Here is a 13198-nt window from a genome sequence, read left to right as displayed (position 1 = left end):
CTCAATTTAGCAACCAGTATACATCCTAGGCAAGGTTAAGATCTCCATTAAACCGTTGAAGACAAGAGAGCCTATAAAGTGTGCTTTGTTGCCTGATGCCAGAAATGTGTGTGAAATCTCTCAATCTGATCTGAATCATGCCTGGTGTTCATGAATACACAGAAGTGTTCAGAACACTGCCCTGTGTCATTTTCATGACTGATTAACTCAACTTTAGTGATCAGTCTATAATTATTAGCAAGACCCCTCCCGACACTTTTATTCATTAATTTTCACTTCTGCGGGTAATTTCCTTTTCCTGTGTAAAATTAATTGATTTATTGATACAATTTGCAAAAAAGTTATTTTTCACCACCAATGTTTTATTTCTCTGTTTTGTGTATTTATTATTACAGTGTGTGTTCATAGTTTTTCACATCAGCTGCTCTGTGAGCTTTGTAACTGACACCTGTACATAAGGAAAATGAAAAAGGCAAATATTAAACTTCTTGTACCCTTGCAGAAAACTGAGCAATAAAAACATGCTGTTTGAAACTCACAGCATTATGTTTCATAGAACCATTGGTGCCGGTGTTCTCCTTATTTTCTAGAATATTCCATGCCCCAGTCTGTGAGCGTTCTCAGCTTGAGAGTCAAGTCAACCTTTTCACAAGCTTAGTGAAATCCTCAACTGCGAGGCCGATGCCTAGTGCAAGGCATCTTACAAATCTATTGAACATTCTCATTTCCACTTAGAATTTGGCTTTATTTACACAGGATTAAATATAGGAAAACGTAAGGGCAGAGAGGATGAAACATGTGCAACAGGTCTGCAGCCTGTGGCCGTTGCCGTTGCCTTATCCGGTCAGCTACCATCACACCCCAGATGCTACCATATTGATCCAATACATCCATGGCAGCATCCCCTGTGTGGTTCTCCAGCTTGCCCCAAAACAGAAAGACAAAGATGCAATTGGTGCAATGTCTTACTAGAGTGACACCTGGTGTCCAAAGCAATTCACTACAATCACTGCTGACTTCTGCATGTCAAGCAATATTGAAAACATAATTTATGGGACTTATATATAGATCATAATTGCTGATTACAAAAGGCTTGAAAATGAAAGAAATAAAGTCTGTTAGAATAAATATATTGCACTGCTATTTTGAGGCAAGAATGTTTTGACCTCCATATTTGGGCAAGACTCACATGGAACTCCATAATTGGGCACTTCTATATTTGGCCATTACCAGCTCAGTGGCCTTGTGGAGTGCCCGCCCTGAAATTGGGAGGTTGACGGCTGAGTCCTACTACAAAGTATAAAATGGTACTCGATGCATCACAACATATTAGCATTATGTCCAGGGAAAGTACATCAAGCTGCCTCACGCTACGGAAACAGGAGATAGGCTCCTGGCCTATGGGCCACATTGCTCAGGAACTGTTGGGTCCAAAGGCCACTTACTAATATCATGGGCAAGACTGACATGGAACTCCATATTTGGGCATGGCCAACTTCATGATGACATCATAGTGATGACACGAGCAAGCCCTCCATGCTCAAAGCTGGACGGCACAGGGTGTAAATAACAGTATTGATTGATAGACCCTACATCGCCTACAGAGGAATCAATTCATATTGGAAGACAGAGCCGTGATTTAATGTGTTGATGATAATCAGACTACATATACCCTCAACTGTATTGTAAGGTCAGACAGTTCTTGCAGGACACAACTGAAAGCGTTTTCACAGAGAGACTATATAAGGACAACAGAACCCATCACAGTTGTTCCATGTACTGCAGCAGCTTTGATGGATCAACCGCCGCTCTTGGAAGGAGTGAGGTCCCAGTCCTCCCAGACCCAGTTCTCCTGTTCTGAGTGTACATACGCCTTCACGTCTCTGGTCTTCCTCCACAAACACATCAAGAGGAGCCACAACAAACTATACTGCCAGATGCTAAGGAATGGACAGATCCCCTCAGCAGGCATTGAACAAATCACTATCTCTGTAACCAGCCAGAAACCAGGTGATACAACCGAAAGGCAAAAGCACATTTGTAAACATTGTGACAAGAGTTTCACTCATTTAGGTACTCTAAACAGACACCAGTATGTCCACACTGGAGAAAAACCTTTCCACTGTGCGCAGTGCGCCAAGAGATTCAGTTTGTTGAGTAACCTGAAGACACACCAGCGGCTTCACACTGGAGAGAAACCCTTCAGTTGCACGCAGTGTGCCAAGAGTTTCAGTCAGTTAACTCACCTGAGGACACACCAGCGTCTCCATACCGGAGAGAAGCCCTTCCATTGTAGACAGTGTGACCAGAGCTTCAATGAGTTGGGTAGTCTAAAGAGACACCAGCGTGTCCACAACGATGGAGAAAAACCTTTCAAATGTCAACAGTGTGGCAAGAGTTTCAACGACATGGGTAATATGAAGAGACACCAACGTATCCACTCCGGAGAAAAACCCTTCCATTGCAAAGAGAGTGACAAGAGTTTCAGTGTTGTACACACTCAACAACTCTGTCCACCAGAGAGTGCTGATGAAAACATCAAAACATTGTCTGAAACATTACCGGACAGCCCAAATGAAAGAAAATGAGCCACGGTTGGTTATGGCAGGCAGGGTTTCTCAAAGTGGGTGCTGTGACGCCAGTCCAGGGGTGCCACAGAATACTATTTTGAATTTACCAGTATCACTTATAAAATTATTTTATATCCTGTAGGTGTTAAGTTATTTTCAATCAGTTCAAACCAAAACATTTAGTTTTATTGTTCACCCTTTTCATGCTCAGTTATTCTTCAACTCTGCTGTCCCCATATTCTAAGCTTTACGCCATCTTATGTACAATGCTTGTTCATTTAAGTAAATGAGGAATCGTTTTCGTTCCATAGACACATTACAGTATGTACACAATTAGTGCATTTGTGTATAAAGCCTACAACCAGTCATGTCTACCTCCCTGCTGTGCATCTTCAGTTTACAATATCAGTTTACAATACAGTAACTTACACACACACTACATGTGACCAAGAGCATGTTATGTTTGAGTAAAAATGTAACTGCATGTCAACACCTTTGTTGAAATTGGGGGGCAGTGTGGACTAGGCATTTATGACCAGGTCAACACGGCCCATTGCTTCAGAATATCCAATACTGGTTTCTCTGGCATCCCAATTTTGGCCACGACAAAGGCAGATTTTTTTTATTACATGGGGCCATTTCTAAAATACATGGTTCATGTCAGCAGACGAAATATTTGTAACCACTCACTTCCAACTGCCTGTTAATTTGCACTAGATTATTTTTTTTGTTCAAGGTTTCTTTATTTAATATTTTCATACAGGTCAATAACATAAAGCATACAAAAACATGTTACCCCCCCCCCAAAGTTCCTGCTCCAAAAGAGCCACAACCCTGGTATCTTATTGTACCATTAACACAAAAGACAATACAAACAAGACACATTGCAATGAAAAATATAGTCAAAGAAAAATTCAAATACACCACCTGGTTGCCAGGTGGTGTAAAATGTCAGAGCACATCCTCTTGCTGAGTAGCACATTTTCTCCAAAGTCAAGTGATGCATAATATCATGAACCCATGATTTGAAAGTTGGTGGGAATGTCTATTTCCATTTAAGCAGTATCAGACGCCTAGCCAAAAGGGATGCAAAGGCTATCATATTCCTTTCTTGGCAACTAAGTTGTACATCATCTCTTTGTGGAACAACTCCAAACACTGCAATAGAAGCAGAAGGTTCTATGAGCACTTATAACACTTAAGGTTAAGTATTAATTACCAGAATGTGAATAACTTTGGACAAAACCAGAATGCATGTGCAAGAGTGGCTTGATCTTGTCTGCAACGATCACATATTGGATCCATGTCAGGCACAAATTTAGCTAGTTTTACTCACTAGTGGAGGCGATGCATAATCCTAAACTGAATGGTAGTATGTCTTAGGCTAATTGAAGAGGGTATTCTATCCAAGGTGTCCCTCCAAACATCATTAGAGATCCGTGTCCCCAAATCTCCCTCCCATTGATTTTTTGCAATAGACCATTTTGACAACTGGTCATCTGCATTAACACCCACTATGTGTATGTAGTTAAGACTACATCAACCCATCATATATAATTATGAGAGCGCCATGTCTATCCATTCTGTGCCTCAGAAAAGGGCACATGCCCACTAGTTACACAACTTTCCAGGAAGAGAAGGGCTGTTATTTTATTAGCTTGGAATCCCCATCGATGACATCATTGGTAGTAGGTTCTGTACTGTCCATTGCCCTCCAAGACGCAGAGCGAGTATATGGAAATTGTGCCATGTTAAGATAATTGAAAATGGGTTAAGCTCTCCTTTAACTGTCACACAATAAAGCAATTTCCAGAGACAGTTGCGTTACAAAATCTTTTAATTTTTAATAATGTGTTGCCATTTTAAAATTCAAAGGACTTCTCAAGCTCAGGACCCTTGAACACAAATTCAGTCTCCGTTGCCGTCGTCTTCACCCCCTCAACTTCATCCTAGAATAGAAGTGAAACAATGTTGGCATAAAAAGCATGTTCTTTTACAGCACAATAGATGCTATTAGTTGAGTGACTAAGCAGGTCTCCCACTTTAAGACGCTCGAATGTCAAGTTTCATCAAGTGTCACTTAGTAGAAAATATAACCACGTAAGCCCCCCCCCCCCCCCCCCCATTTTATAGCTTAGTGTAAATAGCCAATATACAAGCTTACAATTGACACAAGCTCAGAGCAGTTTGCTCAGAGCCGTTTGTTTTTAATAGAATTTTAAAATGTAAGCACTCACGTCAGCGAAGAACCTTTCGATGAGGCCGTGTGCAGCTTGGTAGACCATGTCATTATCATGGTTCTGCAGCATCTCTAAACGATCCAGCCCACCGAGTTCTTCAACCAGCAGGCACAGTTTCTCAGTCTCTCCCAGCTTCTCAGCTGCCTTTAAGAGCAAAATGTAACAGCTCACATCAGTAAATCATGTTCTTGCAGTGGAGAGTGCACAATTAGTTTTTTCCACCATTGTGTTTCATGGCCTGGGGCCCATGACAGCTGCAATAATCAGACTACTCTTTAGTAGACATTGCCCACTTTAGTAGAGCATGAATCAAGTAGTCACACTACGTCGCTGGAGCACACAAGTTCACACTAAAAGCCTAGCTTGAAAATAAGTTATTTGGCAAGAGACATCGAGTGTATAAATTAAGCAAAGAAACAGTACAGTAAGACTGCATTTGAGACTCCCGAAGACCTAGCCTGAAAACTGCCCTGTCTTCTTACCAAGAAGATGTTGCTGATGCAATCCAGAATAACCAGGATAGTTTTGGAATCTTTGACTTGCAGCAGGTCAATGATGGCCTCCAGGGCTCCACTCTGAACCAGCTGCACCACCTGCTCCACAGTGCCCCCACTGGTGAAGTTGGTGACTGCCCACACTGCCTCCCTTTGAGTTTTGAAGTCCCCCTGAAAGAAATGACTCAACTTTGTCAAACATTCAATTCATTATCAACCGTTGGTCAACCCTAAATCCACACAGCCATTTTAGTAGTTGCAGCTGTGTTGCTTACAGAGCAGTCTAGCCCTTACAATGGCACTAAACTCAATTAACCTTTGCATTTAATACAAGCCAAATTACATTTCAAGATAAAGTGTACATTTCTCAACTATTGGTGCGCTTACATTTCTGAGGACGTGTACCAGTGGGGGTAGTAAGCCACAGGTGATGATTTGTTGAATTTGCAGGCATGACCCTGCTGCAATGTTGGACAAGGCCCATGCCGCCTCCTTCTGCACACTGGTCTTAGGGTTCCTCAGCAGTTGAGGCAGGACAGTCAGAACATCAGCATCAATGGCTGCCTGGGTCTGTACATCTGATCCACTCACTATGTTCCCAATGCAGCGCAGTGCTGGAACCTGGAGATTGATGGACATCAAGCAGTACTGAGCCACCAAAATCAGCATTTATGGTACAAAACAAATTTTACCAAAGCATTTAAGCCTGCGTGTCATTGAAAGAACACTTCCATTTTACTGGTACTGTAGTCTTCTGAAGCGGCCTCAATCAAGTTAGTTTCAAATTTAGCTACAGTATATCAAGCTATATTCGGCCACAATTTCCTGACCAGCAACTACCAAAGAAAGCAAATGTGTTATTCACCAACAACTGACATGACTACAAGAATGTCATGCTGATGCAAGTCTTTTGAATAAGCCCCAGTCAAACTTCAGTACACCAACAATAAAATTCATCCTGAGAAACATTACCAACACACTGAGCTCCTTATGCCCCATAAGGGCCACCAGTCGAGAAACTACGCCGGTTTGGACCACAATGTCAATGCGGTCATTGGAACCATCTGTGAGGTAGGAGACAGCCCAGCAGGCATCGGCAAGAACATCTTTATCACTGAGGTGCAGCAGCTGGGTCACAGCCGGTAGTACCTGGTGGAGGACCATAGTAACATGAAACCTCTGTGTAGGTCCATAACACAGGGACAGGGTATGTCTTGAGCCACAAATATGTAAATGCATCCGTTACCTGCTGGACTGCAGACAGGGGTGGAAATGGATTCTTGTGCCGGCACAAGTTAGACAGTGTCCAAGTCAGGTTGCGCAGGTAACCCACCTGGAAGAATACGGTTTAAAATTGTCACGTTATGTCCTTTATAAAGCCCACAGCCATTAAAACATACATTTTCAAGCAACTACTGCTCTAAATTTCAAACTCAACTTACAGGGGTTTCAGGAGTTATCCGGGACAGCAATGCTGGCAGGACATTACAGTTGATCAAGGCATCTCTATAAGCCGGACCATCACCTGAGAAAAGAATAAAAAGAGTGGCTACACATCCAACATGCCATTTGATGAAAACCTGTCATCAGGATAGATAAACCTTTTATCCCCTTTCCAGTCCATTTCATCCACCCAGAGATGGTTCTAGTGCAGATGCATTTTTAAAGGTCATCTTTACCAGCAATGTTCCCTAGAGCCCAGACAGCTTGTTCGCTGATGTGCAGATGTGGTGAAGCCAGCAGGGAGATAAACACTGGCACAGCTCCATGCTCCACCACCTGCAAACAGACCATTTGTTTCAGCTTGCTATTGGAAAATAAACCTCATACCCTAAAAAAAGCATCAGTTTGCATGAAGCTTTATAGATTCAACAAGCCCTGCTTTTGAGGTAAATAACTATATTCTCTAACTCTATAGTGTGGTGGTCCCACAGACACAGTAGGCCACAAAGCCATCAACACAGCTAAGTGAGGTACATGTGATTATGCACCTGTTGTGTATGCCATGAGGTTCCAGATGCGATGTTGGTGAGAGCCCAGGCTGCTTCAAACTGCAAGAGGAGATCATCATCCATTCCCAGGAACTCTACGAAACGGGTCAGCAATCCTGCATCTACAACCTCCTTCAGGGGAGGGTCTTTCTCCCGTGAGAGCAGCTTCCTGGGGGAGGACGACAGAATTGGTTAGGATTAGCCTTTACCAGGCAATGGAAATCAGGAATGGACCAAAAAAAAGAGAAGTTAAGTTACATTTTCACTTAATTTCCAAAACTATGATCATTTCTTAGGCTCATAAACACCAGTCCATGCTCTAGGGGCCCTTGAATAGTTCACCCCCCCCCCCCCCCAAAAAAAAAGACTAATTTTCTATCAATTACAGACCCCATGAAGCCTTGAGATTTTTTGCATTCCTGATCAAATTATTGGCTCAGGAATGCGACAAACAAAAATCTCCATGGGGTGTGTAATTGATAGAAAATAAGTATTTTTTTGGCGTGAACTACTCCTTTAAGTCTACAGCCTTCATGAGGTAAACCATAGGCATGATCCCAAAATGTGAAGTCTTGTCATGCCAGCTACCTTTTGACCAATAACTAAACTGCCTAAGGCGGTTAGACACTAAGCCTACAGCACAGCAGACAGTATTGCATCTTACCTGGCTGCCTGACAACCTCGAGCTTGCATCTCCTTGCAGTCGCTGTTAACAGCTCCAATGATATCCTCCAGAGTCATCATGGATAGCTCCTAAAAATGACAGAAAGTTTATATAATTTAATGATCTGATTTACACTAACGAGGTGTGAATTATAAAAAGTGCCAATAACTGACATTTTGCCCGGTGGTGTGATCAGGTGACAGGGCATTCTCATCAGGCAGAGAGATGTTTCTGCGCTTCTGAAAGTTCTCGTTTTTCTGAGCTTTCCGCAGCTCCACGATGTCATTGATCCTCTTCTCCCGAAGTTTCTGCGTGCAGACAAGATGTAAATGACAGTTATGATCGATACGAGTTATCCAACCCTTGTATTAAGCAGCAGTGGTGGAAAGTAACTAAGTACATTTACTCAAGTACTGTACTTTTGATGCATTTTACTTACTTCCAAGTTAATACTTTTACATCTCAGAGGCAAATATTGTACTTTAATTCTACTAAAATTATTTGAAAATGTTAGTTGACTTGTACACACTACAAAACATACACTAATCACTTCAGCAATATGCCCTATATACACTTTGGCCATTTGAAAATAGCCGATCGACAAGCTCACAAGGAGCTTGTAGATCTGCTATTTTCAAAGGGTTTTATACGTTTGGAAACTTGTGGGACAGTCTGCATAATGAGTAGCCTACTTAAAGTAAACCAAAATGTTGATGCCAATACTTTGGTACTTTTATTCGAAGTCAATTTTGAATACGCACTTTTACTTGCAACAGAGTAGCCCATGTCTACATGGCGGTATTGATACGTTTACACAAGTAGAACATGTGAGTACTTCTTCCACCACTGTTAAGCAGGTTAATATCATTCACATGGCAACTTACGGTGGGATCCTTTCCCTTGTTTTTGAATTTAGAGATGCGATCATCTGCAGTAACGTTCTTGGTGGGCATGGTGGACCTTAGAGATAGACCTGAGCACTAAACTGAAAATCAATCTGATCTTTTTAGACATTGTGAGTTAGAGCTTTAATAGGGCCACTGGGTGTCAGGTGAATGTAATTAGCAATGATTTTTGCAACGCCCCCCTGCTGCTAATCAGCGCACGTACCTCAGTGATCCAAGAACCAGCAACTAAACCTCCAGTGATGGAAGAACTGTACACCTCGCATCACCAGTCTTTCCACCTCGGAGGAAAGAACTGAAGTAGCCTATCTTACTCACATTTTGTACTTTAAGTAAAAGTATCAATATTGCAATGTAGAAATACTCTGTTTCAAGTAAAAGTCCGGAATTCAATAGAATAGAAGAATAGAAGAACCACGATTTACCTCCATGGAATGATGACCAAACAAACGCCATGCAAAAGGTAATAAAGCTGTGATTTTTCTTTTTGAGTGTGAATCCGTGTAGCCTATGTGTTAGGTCTATGTAGTGTCTTTGACGATAGAGGGCAGCATTACCAAGGTCTACAGAAAAAGTTTCCCCTTGAACCCTGAGCATTACATAACTACTAGCGCACATGCATTGTACGTTGTGTGAGTGATGCATAAATACATTAAGCATGTTTGTGTGCATGTGCCTGCAGTGCGCACACGCATGTGTGTGTGTGTGTGTGTGTGTGTGTGTGTGTGTGTGTGTGTGTGTGTGTGTGTGTGTGTGTGTGTGTGTGTGCGGGGGTGTATGTGCGTGGCAGAAGAGAGACCATTGGCAAAAACAGCAGGGAATAAATGATAAATCGAACAGGAGACTGAAAGAGGGCCAGAAAGTGAAAGTGATCGTGTCCCCTCCCTCTCCCCTGCAGCTCTCCACTAGGGTCTAATGGCCAGGAAGGGCTGGACAATAGAAGCCCAACTAGACATTTCCCCCAGCCAAATTATAATCATTTCCTTTTTCATTATAATGTAGGTTACAGGAGGAACCACACACACACACACACACACACACACACACACACACACACACACACACACACACACACACACACACACACACACACACACACAGTCAGATTTTCAGTAGCTTGAGGACAGGTCAAGAAGACCCCAACCACAGCCATTTGCTTTTGCCTACAACCTCTCTGATCACAGCCACATGTGGGAAAACTGTCATTGGCACACAGACACACATTGAAAGACAGGCAGGAAATACTTAAGTTATATCATTCAGTACCATTTTACCTGTCAGAGCAGGAGCGCACCTTTAAAATTGGACTGGCGTGAGATAAATTGCTGTTGTAAAAAAGGATAGAAAAAGGACACATCATGCACGTGTGAGCTTCCCAGAATAACCAAAGTCTTCTAATGCTGGCCTAGGAGCATCTTCAGTGGAGCAACTGGCAAATATATGCCTTAATTGGTCAAAAGTAGCCTACCACAGAGGAGAGATGTACAGAGTGCCAACCTCATGTATGTGTATCAGCAGAGCGTTCACCATACAGCTTAAACCAAAGCCTTCACTTAAGCATAACAATTACTTCACAATCATAACCACTTTGTCAAATCTAGAAAGTGCAACCTTTAAAGGTAGGGCAAGTGATATATTCGGGTAAAAAACTTTTTTTTGTTAAAAAGGTTAAAGTACTATATTATTATAGTAATCATTGCTACAGAGCGTTTGTTCGGTCACTGCGGTCTCTCCAGCTCTTTAGTACCCTAACCCTAACGGAATATAGTACATTTTCAAGTAGGTGACAACATTTTAAGCCAATCAGGAGAGAGCACTGAAAATGCATTTTCTGTTTAATAAAGAGCTGTAGAGACATGGGAGACTAATTTTACTGAACAAACACTCATAGCAAGTGTTCTATCAGAATATAGAGCTAATTAACACTTATTTTAACCAAAGTAAATCACTTACCCTACCTTTAAGATAAGATAAAACACGATACGATAAGACCTTTATTGATCCTGCGTGGGAAATTCAGTCGCCAAAGGCATAGCAGTTAGGATACAGTGACAGGGCAAGTACTTTAGATACACAATAGGCTAAAAGACACAATCAGTAATGGACACAATATACAATAGTAGTCATAGTGTTGGGGGCTTTGTACCCGTTGTGCCCATTTTATGCCCATATATGGAGATATTTGTATTTGTCAGTCCTTGTCCCTTTTATGCCCATATATGGAGATCGCTGATGTCATCAGTATATACCCATACAGTATATGGGCATACCCCCTTTTGTGCCCATATATGGAGCTGATTGACTTGCGGCTGATGCCATGATGACACATTGAGGTTCGACAACACACTCCATATTCGGGCGTTGCTAGATTGGAAACTCCTTATATGGTTATGGCTGAGTCAGATTAGCCAATTTGAATATAGGATAGGACGACCATTGTGTCTCATTATACATCTTCATAGCTAGCAGCACAAAGGGCTGTCTAAGTCTTTTGGTTGTCCCCTGGGGGAAAGGGGTTTGAGTGGTTGTCCATGATAGCGTCCAGCTTCCTCGCTATAGGGCATAGCAGTGGCGGCCATTTTGTGCTTCCACAGATAGAAAGCCCATAAATCTTTCCCATGGAGATTTCCGAAAATATTTATATGAATTATTTTAAGCCTGGAACCAAGCCATTCAGGCTCCTGGCGAATCATGACCATAAAGAATTTGATTCTGTGTCAAAAAAATATTTGGAAACCGCAAAACAAATAAAGCATATCTTACAATTAAATATTCAAATTCTTTGGACACAGAAACAAATGTTTTATGGTCATGATTCACTAGGAGCCTGGATGGCTTGGTTTCAGGCTTACAATTATTTATATAAATATTTTCGGAAATCTCTATGGGAGAAATGAATCGGCTTTCTATCTGTGGAACCACAAAATGTCCGCCACTGCTATGTCCAAGATGCACCATCATCACCTCCTCCAAGCACTTAAACCCTCTTTGTTGTCTGGTGTCCCCTATGGGTCTGTACTCGGCCCCCTCCTTTTTTCTTCACCCAAAATTGCAGATCTACATGCTCTTGTAGATCTGCTATTTTTGCAGAATGTTTGCCTGTTTTTGCCAAATATTCACTGACACCTACTATGACATACCCAGAATAAGGACGCTAGTGTTAAAGTGGTTATGGCAGGAGACCATGTTACAAACTTACAAAAAGTGCAGACACACTAACCAAGAACGAAGATGGCAGTGCTGTCACACTGACTTTGTGATCGTTTCCCAGCTATTTAAAGACCTAGGCCACTAATCTGCTTCTCCAACATTTAAACTACTCTGGTATTAATATCCACCAGAGAGGAAAGGTGATGCATTAGTTCATCACTAAAATGTCTCTCAATTGCTGAAGTAGAATGACTCTTTTTAGTAGCTGATTGCATTCGCCTGACCTCCTAGTCTTAATTACTGTAGATACTGCACAGACTGAATATGGTGCAATAAATCTAGTAGGATGGAGAAAAAAAAACAGCACTGCTAGGGGTCACTGAGGATCACTGTTGTGAACCATAAAAGAAAGTCATTGACCAGTGAGGTGGTTACAATATGAAAATGACAATGGTGAATAATGACATGGGGTTATCGCAAGGTAAGGAGCATCAATCATCAGAGAGAAACATTTTCTTTTTGACGTTTTCTCAACCTCCTTTGTTTTCTCTCTCCCTTCTGCTTTTTAAGTGCTTCCTTCTCTCTCTCTCTCTCTCTCTCTCTCTCTCTCTCTCTCTCTCTCTCTCTCTCTCTCTCTCTCTCTGTCTCTCTCTCTCTTTCAGCAATGGCACACCACCAAACAGGATTTGCAAAATGATGGGTGAGCTCATTCATTCTCCTGTCCCGCTTGCTGTCATCACCAAGGATGAAGAGATCAGATGGGGTCAGTGTCCATTACAGATTCAAACCATGGGAAACATGCGGATGTGAGGTGAGTCATGTCTATTTGATCAGAGCTGGATTCAGATCCATGGCTGCGAGGACATTGTATTACCAGTACTTGCTTGTGGATAAGCCACTTTACTTACACATTGTCCATACTATTTGATAATGAGGTCCCATGTGATAAATACATTATTTTATTTTCAAGCCCTATATACTTAGTTGACCAGAGTCCCCAAGGGCTTTATACTTGGACCGCTCCTTTTTCCCCTCTACACCATCTACAAGCTCACAATGAGATTGTATACAGGATCTGTTATTTTTGTCGAATGTTATGCCCCTAATAGGGATGCATGAGTCCATGTGGTTAATTCCTTTCTATTGGTTGGTCAGGGTGCTTCTTCAGTGGGATCATGATGGAG

At 41.9% G+C, this 13198-nt stretch overlaps 1 protein-coding gene across 1 annotated transcript; it reads right to left on the bottom strand.

Annotated features, from left to right (window-relative positions):
- Nucleotides 1-1798: 1798 nt before the first annotated feature.
- Nucleotides 1799-8912, bottom strand: kpna7 (karyopherin alpha 7 (importin alpha 8); the record flags this gene model as incomplete). The annotated part of the gene is made up of 13 exons (XM_084071365.1): nt 1799-1888; nt 2247-2330; nt 4808-4954; nt 5293-5475; nt 5692-5925; nt 6277-6453; nt 6551-6637; nt 6747-6829; nt 6984-7083; nt 7296-7464; nt 7960-8048; nt 8133-8267; nt 8844-8912. 13 exons carry the CDS (start codon nt 8910-8912, stop codon nt 1799-1801), a joined length of 1647 nt encoding a protein of 548 aa, XP_083927491.1.
- Nucleotides 8913-13198: the final 4286 nt, after the last annotated feature.

This window comes from Gymnoscopelus microlampas, assembly GCF_963454915.1.
Source record: "Gymnoscopelus microlampas genome assembly, chromosome: 2".
NCBI classification, from domain to species: Eukaryota; Metazoa; Chordata; class Actinopteri; order Myctophiformes; family Myctophidae; genus Gymnoscopelus; species Gymnoscopelus microlampas.
The sequence above is the reverse complement of the archived record's forward strand: the minus strand, read 5'-3'. Positions and strand labels throughout refer to the sequence as shown.